The 12,810-nt window shown below is 40.4% G+C and overlaps 1 protein-coding gene across 3 annotated transcripts; it reads left to right on the top strand.

The window, feature by feature from the left end:
* Nucleotides 1-9,364: 9,364 nt before the first annotated feature.
* Nucleotides 9,365-12,437, top strand: LOC147438760 (GPI-anchored adhesin-like protein). 3 transcript variants are annotated; one of them, XM_086484746.1, is made up of 3 exons: nt 9,365-11,871; nt 11,944-12,056; nt 12,225-12,437. In XM_086484746.1, the coding sequence occupies exons 1-3, from the start codon at nt 9,434-9,436 to the stop codon at nt 12,293-12,295; spliced, it is 2,622 nt and encodes an 873-aa protein (XP_086340872.1). In that variant the 5' UTR covers nt 9,365-9,433; the 3' UTR covers nt 12,296-12,437. The 3 variants fall into 3 exon arrangements, with proteins under 3 accessions (XP_086340872.1, XP_086340870.1, XP_086340871.1); XM_086484744.1 differs by having other exon boundaries at nt 9,367-12,056; XM_086484745.1 differs by having other exon boundaries at nt 9,369-12,437.
* The last annotated feature ends 373 nt before the right edge of the window (nt 12,438-12,810 follow it).

Genomic DNA, 12,810 nt, shown 5'->3' on the forward strand with positions numbered 1-12,810 from the left:
AATAATGTTTAAGTTGTTCTTATTAATAATGTTTAGGATTGGCGAGAATACAGAAACATTGTTATTAATTTTTTGAATCTCTTTTCTCTCAAATTTATAGGAGTGGTGGATTATCTTCAAGAGCAATAATGTGCTAATTCAAATAATAATCTTATCATTAAAGAGGTGCATATTCTTGGTCTCAACCTCAAGAAAATCAAAGACAATTTGTTGTTATTAATGCTTCTCTTTGTGGTCAAGGTGAAAACATCAAGTGTTCAATTGGTGGACAAATTAGTCATATTTTAAGAGATTGCTTTTACAAGAACAAACAAAAGGTCAATTGGATAAGAGATAAAAAAGATGATGAACCAGATGCTCTACTTATTGGTGTTGCAATAAATCTTGTGTATGATGAAGAGGAGTTTCTAAATTAGTTTATCTTGTATTTATTGCACAATATTTTTTTTGCAAAAGGGATAAACATTTGCTCCATAATGAGCTAAGCCCCCCTTCACTATGGAGTATAATCGCACAAAACAAATGTTCGTAGATCCACTCCTATGGCGTAGTCTCTTTGGTAAAGCCTTCATACAAGAGGAGTAAATCTAAGAAAGCAAAGACATCACTCTAAGGGGACAAATCTTAGCTTCCAAAAGTTGAAGGACCTACAACATATTCACAACTTGTGTAGGCGACCATAGCAAAAGTGGATAACACTTGATAGGGGGGATTATTGGATAATCAAGCATCACCCATTTAGTGCTAAATAATAGCCATACAAGTAAAGTAGCACATTTACATTAGCATGCATAACCTATAAGCTCTTAAAGCTTATAATTGGTCATTTTTAATCGAGAGTAAGCTCTTTGAATTGCACGTTTCTCTCTTCTTCTCGCTTTCTATGAGTTCATGGCACTCTATACCTAACAATTTGGGTTGGAAATGCATTGGTGTCTAGTGCAACGAGTGGATCCAATGTTGTGTGTAAACACCCTCCTTAATAACCTCTTAATAAATTTGTATTCAAGGTTGACTATGTTGTAAGGGTGGGGCAAGGTCACTAAATCTACAATTTGTTAAAATTAACTTACTCTTTAAGTCACAAACTATATTCTTTTGTGATCAAAATGCATGTTTCAGGTTGAAGGTGCGATTTAATTTCTCTAGGCTAGAGAGAACAAATTGTTAGGTTATGTGGGCTTTGTCCTATGTTTTGTACCTTGTCTAGTCTACTAAGATGTCCGTGTGGCATAAAGCATGTGATAGCATGTGGATACTTTCCACTTAAGATGATGATGTATATGGAGAGGTTTTGCCCCATGATGTGCCCACGTTGTCACCCTCTTTCAGGCTTATATAAAGAGGCTTGTAATCTCTCTTTTCTTATTTATGTTCTAGTGTATGCTTTGAGTGAAGATCAACTATATCTCTATCATTTATCACACACATGCACGCATGCACACACACGCATACACAAAAACATATACCATGAATGCTACTCGCACTACTCCGCTCTAACCCTAGACAATGATTGTACTTTCTCTAAAACAAGCCACGCCAACATGAATGACAATTATAGAACTAGATATGATCTTTGGAACATTCACAAGCTACTAGGATTTGCTCTAGGGGACTCAATAAATATTTTGGAGAACAACATGCACGAAGACATGATCTTGATGTGACATTTTTACTACCCAAGAAGCCCTTGTAATATGGGCATCAAAATGTCTACAGCACCTGCACTTAAAGATGGTGGGTTCATTTAAGAAATTGAGAATTATTTTTTTGGGATCAAAACGGCTTAAAAATGACCCTTGAGCCATAATTTTGTGTCCCAATGGACATGAAGCTCAGGATAAGGTGGGGAGGTTCAATTTAAAAATGACCCTTGAGCCATAATTTTGTGTCCCAATGGACATGAAGCTCAAGATAAGGTGGGGAGGTTCAATTTAAAAATTGGTTCAATTTTGGCCATAAAGCACAATTTTGGCCATAAAGCAAGTAAAAGTTGATGTTTTGGCCTTTTTGACAAGGTTTTTACAAAGTACTTGGATTTGTGAATTTTCAAAATTTTCCTACAAAACCTTATGGCGTCATCCGACCAAAGTCCTTGACTGACATTAGGAAGAGAATGGGGTGTTGGAGGGCCTCTTTATTCGCCATGAGCTTATGGAGGTGATTAACATTTTGATGAATAGGTGTACGTGATGTGTGCAAGAATGGTGGGTGTGTAAGAGATGTGTAAGAGTGATCAAAGGATGCACTTTTTTCCCAAAAAGGAGGTGGACAAATTTATGATTTTTGGCCTCCCATAAGTCCCACATATGATCTCCGATTTGAGCGGAGATCATGGATATACAATCTACACATCGAGCTCTTTCCGTAGATATGCTACATGATATGGTTTTACCCGCTTGATTTTAAATTCAGTTTTGGGGGGAAAGTTTGAATTCAAATAAACTAGCCATTTTTCTTGTTTGAATTCAAAAGTTGTCCTTTGATTACTTTCTTAATACTAAAGGTTTGACTTCCTTAAATTGCCAAATAAAGAGGTCCTCCTAGACTTTGATCGGATGACACCATAAGCAATAAATATCAAGTTTCATTGCACATGGGATCATTGATGGGGCCTCATAACCCAAATGGAGCAAAGTCTATTTACCCGAGAAGATAAAGCACAATAGAATCAAGCACGCTAAGGAAGCATTTGCCATCATTACAGTCATTCTCAATGATGGTAGCGGTGATTATATTGCTTGCACAAATTTGTCTGCTCTTGCATGGAAAAACCTTCACAAATGTTTTGGAGCTCAACTGAAAAATGCCAAGATTGTACTCAAGATTCAGTCTTTGCAACTTATCGCGAAGAAAGGTACTACGCTTACTACTCCCATGAATAATGTGTGGAGTTTTTCGCTTTAACTTGCTCGAATTGATGCTAAAGTAGACGAAAATAATGTTTTAGTTGTTCTGATTAAGAATGTTAAGGATTGGCAAAAGTACAAAAACATTGTTATTGATTTTTTGTCTGCTCTTGCATGGCAAAACCTTCACAAACGTTTTGGAGCTCAACTGAAAAATGCCAAGATTGTACTCAAGATTCAGTCTTTGCAACTTATCGCGAAGAAAGGTACTACGCTTACTACTCCCATCAATAATGTGTGGAGTTTTTCGCTTTAACTTGCTCAAATTGATGCTAAAGTAGACGAAAATAATGTTTTAGTTGTTCTGATTAAGAATGTTAAGGATTGGCAAAAGTACAAAAACATTGTTATTGATTTTTTGAATCTCTTTGATCCAAAATTTATATGAGTGGTGGATTCTTTTCAAGAGCAAGAATATGCTAATTCAAATAATAATCTTATCATTAAAGAGGTGTATATTCTTGCTCTCACACTCAAGAAAATAAAAAACAACTTGCTGTTATTAATGCTGCTCTTTGTGGTCAAGGTGAATACATCAAGTGTTCAATTGGTGGACAAATTAGTCATATTTTAAGAGATTGCCTTTACAAGAACAAACGAAAGGTCAATTGGATAAGAGATAAAAAAGATGATGAACTAGATGCTCTACTTCTTGGTGTTGCAACAAATCTTGTGTATGATGAAGAGGAGTTTCTAAATTAGTTTCTCTTGTATTTCTTGCACAATATTTTTTTTGCAAAAGGGATAAACATTTGCTCCATGATGAACTAAGACCCACTTCACTATGGAGTATAATCGCATAAAACAAATGTTTGTAGATCCACTCCTATGGTGTAATCTCTTTGGTAAAGCCATCGTACAAGAGAAATAAATCTAAGAAAGCAAAAGACATCACTCTAAGGGGACAAATCTTAGCTTCCAAAAGTTGAAAGACCTACAACATATTCACAACTTGTGTAGGCTACTATAGCAAAAGTGGATAACACTTGATAGGGAGAATTATTGGATAATCAAGCATTACCCATTTAATATGGAGCTCAACCAAAAAGAATGATAATAATAGCCATACAAGTAAGGTAGCACATATACAATAGCATGCATAACCTATAAGCTCTTTATATAATTGGTCATTTCAATAGAGAGTAAGCTCTTTGAATTGCACGTTTCTCTCTTCTTCTCGCTTGGTATGAGGTCATGGTGCTCCATAACTAACAGTGATAGCATGTCGATACTTTCCACTTAGGACTCATTAAATATTTTGGAGAACAACATGCATGAAGACATGATCTTGATGAGACATTTTACTACTCAAGAAGCCCTTGTAATATGGGCAAAAAATTGTCTAAAACACCTTCATTGAAAGAAGGTGATTCATTAAAGAAAATGATCTTTTTTTTTGGGAACAAAACAACTAAAAAATGACCGTGAGCCATGATTTTTGTGTCCCCATGGACATGAGGCTAGGGATAAGGGGGGGAGGTTCTATTAAAAAATTGGTTCAATTTTGGCCATAAAAGCAGGTAAAAGTTGCATACACAATGCAATGTATGTATATTTAGCAGCACTCTCCCAAAGGTGCAAATAGTACTAATTGTTGATCTGGCTCTATCAGTGGGTTTGTGAAGCGTGTGTGAGTTGCCATGGTGTGCTTATAGCACTCTTGAAGCACTTGCATGTCTCAATCTTCGTTCTCCTTTCTTATGTTCTCACTATTACATATATGAGGCTATATAAACTTCAATATTTATAATGTGGAATAGGTATCTTAAAGTGTAAAAAACCTATTTGTTTGACATTAATGTTCATTAAAGGGATAAATCCTTAAATAATCACCACTAGCAAAAGTTGACAAAAATAATACTTTAAGAAGAGTACGTGGTCTTATGGATGGAAAGTTTATTTCTCCACCTGTGCAAAATTACTTGGGATGTTATTGAAATTTTAGAGTTTTATCTAAGCCAAAAAGGAAAAGGGCAAGGCTAGAAATAAATAAATACTCGCTCTCCACGAAGCTTGTTTCTTGATGCATTGTGCTTTGGATGGACATACACACCTCCTCCTCCTCCCATGTTGGCATTTCTCCTTAAGGACTAATGAATCCTCAACCTTGTCGATAGTATTCAATGATGGACGTACACACTTGCTCCTCCTTTTACGTTGGCATGTCTCCTTAATGACTCGTAAATCCTTTTTTCTTGGCAAAACTCACAATTGTGAGTGATTGTATTAGAAAGAGAACAAAAAATTACAGATCAATCTCAAGCCCAGGCCGAGCCTTGAGAGGCGGATATTACATCAGACTTTACAACCATAAAGGCTTTGATCGAATGGCTTGTCTTGCCCAAATCCTATCATCCAAGTCATGACTTTTACTTATCGTATATATCAATTCTTTGCTTTCTTGAATAATTACAGAGAAACTGGCCACAAAAACTTCATTATTGAAGACACGGCAGTTCCTGACCTTCCAGATGTTGTAGAAGAAGCAAAATCTAACAATTTGGGTACAGATAAAAAGGGCAGGACTTCGAAAGCGTTTTCCTCCAAGAGAATGATCCTTCTTGAAGAAACCAATCTTCCACGTTCTTTGAATCCATTTGCACACCTTCCCTGCCAAACCTCTTATGGTTGGACATTCCATAAAAAGGTGTGACAGGTCTTTACTAGCCCCCCGACAGCCAGAGCATCTATCGAATCCTATACCTCGTGCTTGAATCTCGACTCATAAATCCTCAACCTTGTCAATACTATACAAGGACTTTATGAACCAAGCTATCTTTGATGCCAGCTTACCATTATTATTTGATTTCCTTTAAGAAAAAAAACTTATATAAGGATGTAGCAAGTATTATTTATATTCCCCTGAAGAAAAAAAACTTATAGGATGTAGAAAGTATTATGAAAGAATATCCCTATGAACATTTTCCCAATATTATCATGCACATATGTTTTTTCCACCATCCCTCTTGTATATTAGACTTGCCAACACAACCGTTTGACTAGTTCTAGTTCATAAGAATATCCCTATGAACATTTTCACATTATTATCATGTGCACATGTTTTTTTTCCACCATCCGTCTTGTACATTCGGCTTGCCAACACAACCATTTGACTAGTTCTACTTCATTTAGTTTTTTATTCCAACTAACAATGTGTAGGACTTATAAAATTTCCAATTCTTTCATTGTAGCACGATTCTTTGTGGATATGATAACTTTAAAACTATGCTTCTTTTTTTCGGAAAATTCAAAACAAAATCAATCTTAGATTTAAGAATGAGAGAACCATTTAGCAAGCTAGATTAATAAGAGAGGGAATATACTATCCATTGTTTGCTTCTTTGTGATCTTTGAGGGTTTCCATTGCATAGAAGGAGAATTGAATCAAGTTGGAGAAGAATTCTCCCCTTGAGTTAGAGGAGAGGTTGAATTAGGTTGTTTGGTACTCTTCTTGCACGAATAATCTATGATTTCTCTCCACCCACAAAGCAAGCAAGATTTTTGTTCTTAAATCTTATGGATGGAAGGAAGCTAATGTTATCATCCCTTTGGTTAAGAGTTTAATGATGAATTTTTCTCATGACAACAATGATCATTGGCACTCGAGATTTCCATTGGTGGTTAACCTCTTATTACAAAAATTCAATGATAGTCTTGATGAAGGGGTTACTGTAGTGGAGCATGTGTTCATTCCACGCATATTGAAAAGAGAGTGGGCTCCCTCTTTCAAGAGTCAGGGAGAGTCGGTTAGGAAAGGTAAACGGTAGTGATCCTAAAAATTCATTATCTTGTCCCTAGCACCTTACTTACATTTCTCGCTCTTGCCTTGGGTTGACTCAGAATTCAAAAGTGAATCTCAAAAGTCATAGGTGGGATTGCACTAAGCCTAGGTTTTTGAAAGCGCTTAAAGACAAATTAGATTTTTTGAGGCAAATCTCAAAAATTTGTAAGGGGGGTTACACTAAATCAAGGTGAGACACAATACTTTCTCCCAAAAACTCAAAAAGCCTACATATGAGAAATTTTAGGGGCAACTTTATTATATTTGAAGGCTATCACACTCAATTTCTTTACTTTGTAGGTTTTCTCACCTTCAAATCTAAAATTTAGAGATAAATTTAAAAATATGTAGGTGGGATTACACTAAAGCAAGGACTTTTCAATCATTCATCTATACTATGTTTTTTTCAAAAACTTTAAATGCAAATTTACTATATTTTAAGGCTATTGCACTAAACTTCTTTGTGAGGGTCTCCACATGTCCCTGCTGCTGGTTGCCCTCCTTTCTATAGACATATTAAAGAGCCTTTAAAAATTACATGAAGTACTCCAAATTCAATGCAAATCAATTCTTTCCCAATGCCTTGAAATAGTCAAAATTGTACACCTGACATCGTGTTAACCTCTGTGTGTGTGTGTGTGTGTGTGAGAGAGAGAGAGAGAGAGAGAGAGAGAGAGAGAGAGAGAGAGAGAGAAAATCCACCATTTTTCAACAACGTGCAAGCTATAGTATTCAAAATTGTATGCCTCACGACTTGCATGTGTGTTACGCATACGCGTGTGCACTGTGTGTGTGTCACCATCACCGTGTGTGACACACACACACACACACACACAGCACTCTGCCACTAGCAACTAGACAAAGAAAGAGAAAGAATGAGGTGGGTCACCAAAATTAGAACCAAGACCTTGATTAGGGTAGTTGCTGGTGATCACATATAGGTACAATAGGCCAAGCGGTGGTGCTGTGATATATAGCAACAATAACTTGGTTGCGAAGCAGAGTTGAACAGGGGAGAGGCACTGCTTTCTTGTGGGGAACGCTTGGTAGTAGCAAATGGGTGCTCAAGGCAATGGGTGTCCATGGGTTTGCTCAAGACACTGAGTGTTTGGGCTGAGGAAAAAGAGTTGATGGCTTAGGTGGGAGCACCTGCAGCCATGACTCGACATAGTGTATGTGTGTGTGTGTGTGTGTGAGAGAGAGAGAGAGAGAGAGAGAGAGAGAGAGAGAGAGGCTGTGTGTGTACGGTGGGTGTGTGTGTGTGAGAGTGTGAGAGAGAGAGAGAGAGAGAGAGAGAGAGAGAGAGAGAGAGAGAGAGAGAGAGAGAGACTTTCCTTGGTAACCTGGTAGCCCTTCAAAAGTGACCCTAGAGCGTAGCACCAACCAAAACCTATCTTGCTTCAACCAATAGAGGGTCATGAAAAGCATGTTTATTGGCAAGTCATGGTTTTGATAGCATGGCACAACAAAATCAAGCTGGTAGAAATATGATACATTGTTGTTGGTTGATTAGCAAGGAGATATGGGCACTTTGAATTTATTAGAAGTTGTGTGAAGAATGAGTCGTTCGCAACCATTTGACTAAAATATACTCCATGTGCTCATTGAGAAAGAGAGAGAGAGAGAGAGAGTCCTCAAATCAAAAGAATTGAGAAAGGGAGAAAAGGTGGAAAAAGGGATAGCAGAGATCTACTCGATGAATCTTGATCTCAAGATCTAATATGAGAGAGAGAGAGAGAGAGAGAGAGAGAGAGAGAGAGAGAGAGAGAGAGAGAGAAAGAGACAGAAGGCATAGCTATGCATTGTTATCTTGCTAAAGTGATTCCAAGGACTATAGTTTCATTCTGCTCACACGTGGGCGAGCGCACACACACACACACACACACACACCCCTACCTATATATGTCTCCGCGCGCGGGCTTGAGTGTGTGTGTGTGTGTGTGTGAGAGAGAGAGAGAGAGAGAGAGAGAGAGAGAGAGAGAGAGAGAGAGAGAGATCTACAATTTCCATGATTTTGTTGGCTGTAGCAACGCGCGGGTCACATACTAGTTGCTTATGAAGATTGGGGCTAAGGTCTGCTAGATAATAGCATGTGGAGTAATAAACCCACCTTGTATATGTAAGGTGTAAAGGAGTTTTGACATGCAAATGTATGGCAATGTGAGCCCTAGAGAGATGGGGGCCTTTGATCCCATTGAGGTGAGAGAAGTAAGGCTATTGTCACGCGAGGCTTAGTTATATGTAACACAATCGACAAAATCTGATAGCGTTCACCCTTTTCACCGTCTTAGTATTGCAACTATGCCTTTTTATGCATAGTTTTGAATCTATGCCAATTTTTAGCCGGTTAGCCCGCTTTCTCTCTCACCTATCTGTGCGTCACTCTCTTTCTCACTACTTGGTGTTCCCGGTTGCATTTTGAACTACCGTACCTAACTTCGTCAGAGCTGTTGAGACTTACAAATTACTAAGCCTTGCGTGACCATGCCCTAACCGTAATTTACGATGCTTGTGAGGGAAGCAATGATAGAGCGTGCTCCTTGGGAGGGAGCAAATGCTGCAAACCTGACCTCCAAAACATTGCAAATTTGAAGTTGGCTGTTTTCAATTTTCATCGGAAAGACAGTCTGCAATATGACCAGACTCCAGAGCCTTAGCTGAAGGTGCATTCAAAATTCTGAAAAAGTAACCGTTGTTTCCCTTAAAGGTCCATTTTGCTTTGGACTTCGTTAGAAAAGCAGCGATGGTGGCCTCCAAGGAGAACATACCCTCTTGCTCTTCTTCCTCGGCTTCCTGTGCTCATCGCCATCACTGTTCCTCTACTCTGCGTGCTCCTCTCTCCCCCATTCACCATAACAGCTCCTCTGGTCGCCCTCCCGAGCACCCGACACTTGCTCATCGTCGCGCTGCTGCAAACCCTAGCAGGGCACCTCTGCCCCTCTCCGGGATAAAGAGCCCTCCCCTGCTCCCTCACCATATCTTTCGCAATCCCGCACTTCCCCGCTCTCCGAAGCCTAGCAGTATCAGTGCTCGAAGGCTCCTCAAAGATGGCACCCCTCATGTCGACCTGGACCCTCGCTTCAAGACCCACAAAGAGAAGGATATCGCCCTGGCAGCTTCTACCCCCCGCAGAAATAGCTCTCTTCACTTCTGCAACCCCCCGCAGGCTAAGCGCCAGACTCAACTCTTTGCGCAGCAGAAGCCCTCTCTTAACCCCTTCTTTCCGGTTAAACCAGGGTCTTGCAACCAACCATGGGTGGAGCATCCAGAGAGCGAAAGGAATGAGAAGCCCTGCCGCAAGAAATGGCGCAGGTATCCCAGAGAGAGTGTGCTGAGGTCTCTCCGAGGTGGTGAGCCCCATTCCCAAGGAAGCTCCTTAGGGCCTGGTGCAACAGGCATGGAGAGATTGAGCCAAAATGTGAATCCTTGCTATGATGCCAACTCTAGCCCGAAGGAAGTAGAAGGGCCTGTGCAAGAGCCTGCACTCAACGCGAAAGGAGAGTCCTTCCAACATCTTTCATTTAATGTATATGCCTGTGGGAAGTTCTCTTCTGGCAATCAGGTTTTGGAATGTTCTCATACAAAAAAGGAAGAAGAGAATCAAGAAATGGTTGCCTCCTTTGCCTGTGACACAGGTACCTTTGATGGGTCCATGGAGGTTCCATCGGATGACAAAACCATAACGGTAGACCTTGCCGTTCCCTGCAGCCCAAGTTCTACCCAATTTGAAAGAGACTCTCTATCCCTAACTCCACCCCCACGGAGAAGTCTCTCTCTAACTCCACAGGCAGAGAGCAGTTTAACTCCTCCAATGCAGCCCACACAGTCTCCTGATTTCATCAAGCGTGATGGGATGCGTACATTGCTCCCCGTTGATGGAACTTGTTACGCAGTCCCGAGTGCCTTGGTGAAAGACAGAAGGAAATGCAAACCTCGGGGGGTGCTCACAGTTGATACTGGTCGAGAGATAGTGAGCTCAGCAGAGTCGGAATTAAGTTATGTCATGCAACAGTCTTTACAACAATTGCCCACTCCTGCTGTTGCCTCTGTAGAATGGATGGTGGATGAGAAAAACAATTTGGTTGATGCACCCAGCCCTGAATTAGTGTCGGCTTCGATGGATTTGTGCAGGATGAGCCTCCCAAAACTTTCTCCGGCTCAGGATGGGTTATTATCTGAGAAGATAACAGAATCAAGACAATCACAAGACCTCACGAATGGGTGCAAATTAAATGAGGGAAAGCTTCAACTTGCATCATATTCTGCCTCTGGTTATGAGTGGGCAATGTCATCGTCTCAAGATGTGCTACTTTCTACCCAGCGTGCAGAAGTCAAGTCTTCAAATCCTAGGCGATCCATAGTATTCGAAAGAGATGAAGATTTGGACAGAAGTCAGTGCGACTCTACAAATTTCAAATCCACCATTCTGCACAATATTCTCTTTGAAGATGTTCCTGAGGCTGCCACAGATCATTCTGATGAGGAATGTGGTGACTACCTGCATGCTAAAGAAATTTCTCCATTAGGAGGAAGCCCTCCGTTTGAATACTCCCTCCTGGAGTCCCTTGAAAGTATGGAATCTGTCAAGATTAAGCAAAGGAAGTGGTCTGAGGATATTGCAGAGGAGTTGATGATTTCAATGTCAGGTCCAGCAGTCTCCCCATTGTCATCTCAGGAGCATGGAACTGATGAGGACAGTGCTGCCAATGCGGTTATCTCAGCTTTGTGTAATAAAGTAGGGCCTCTTGTCATCAGAGGTGGGGACCAGAATCTTAACTGTGATAGCAGACCGTACAACACTGGGCCACAGATTGACAATGATATTTCATCACGGCTCGCGATGGCCAAGTTTCTGTGTAAAATTACTGCTAATTATCTGGACGATATTGCAACAAGTTTGGGCAATGCTAAGGCTGAAGACGAATCCGAAGGATGCACTAGTAAAGGGACCGTTGACACTGCAGACAATATGAGCTTGGAGCATTCCTCTCTCTTGGCAGGGAGAAAGAAAGTGGTGGAATGCTGCTCATTGTTAAGAGGCCTCACTCTGGAAACATCAAAATCAAGAGAAGGCAGCAGCAGCACATCGGAATGCTCGGTCAACCAGCCATCTCCTTTAGCCAATGAGGATACTGCTGACTCCTTGCAAGCCCAAGTCCGTTCGAGGCGCCGGTCACGCAGGTTTGAAGCACGGCTTTCCTCGCTCTCTGATGATCTGAAAGAATATTATGTGAAATCACCACATGAATGCAGATTGCTAGGGAATTCTCAATCTTTTGCTAAGGTCCCTTTGCCTGTTGCAAAAGTTGAAGTGGAGGCTTGGCTACCCAGCAAGTCCTTTGTTGCAGGTTCTTATTTATTAGCAGGTATCTTTGTAATTAGCCATACTTATTATAGACATGTGAAGCGGGCCGAACAAGTCATTCTTTAGCAGAATAGTACAGGAAGAGCTGCTTTGGCTTTGCAGCTAATAGGTATGCTAATGCAGACAGCATGAATGTCAGGTTTTAATGCTGCCAACTTTTCATTGGCAGGATGGTCTCGCTGCAATGAACCTGGACAGAGAGCCAAGATAAGGTCTTGGCTTTGTCATTCTACTTACTGAGCTGAGTTAACATATGTTCTTCTCTTTCTCAATGTACTCGGGAGAAGTACATTGCCTCCGACTTCTAAGCCTCCGGCCTCTTTCTCTCTTGTCTTTCAGCAAGAGTTGTTGATACTTTTGGAGCAGCTTCCTTTGGGTGTCATTGCCTCCGACTTCTAATCTAAGTCTTGAAATGTTTTCTGCACAAGTTTCTAACTAAATAGAGTATAGCTAACGGCATGGGTCACTGCATATTGGTGATGTGATTGTTGATAATATGTACGCATTGTGGGCCTGATGGCTGGGATGAAACCCGCAAAAGAATGGCTCTGATGTGATCTTGCTTGAATCTCACTTGAGTTGGTGGTTCCTCTTGTGATGGATGGCCTTGGTTTTCACACCAATAGGCGTTGTGGTCTTAACTTGACATGGGCATCTCACTCGGCATAATTCATGTTGAAAGTAAAATGTTTATTGGTAAGACTTAGACATCTCACTTGGAATGAAGCCCTGGATATGTCCAGAGTCAAGTGTTT

Source organism: Adiantum capillus-veneris, chromosome 16 (genome assembly GCF_014529385.1).
Source record: "Adiantum capillus-veneris isolate H3 chromosome 16, ASM1452938v2, whole genome shotgun sequence".
NCBI classification, from domain to species: Eukaryota; Viridiplantae; Streptophyta; class Polypodiopsida; order Polypodiales; family Pteridaceae; genus Adiantum; species Adiantum capillus-veneris.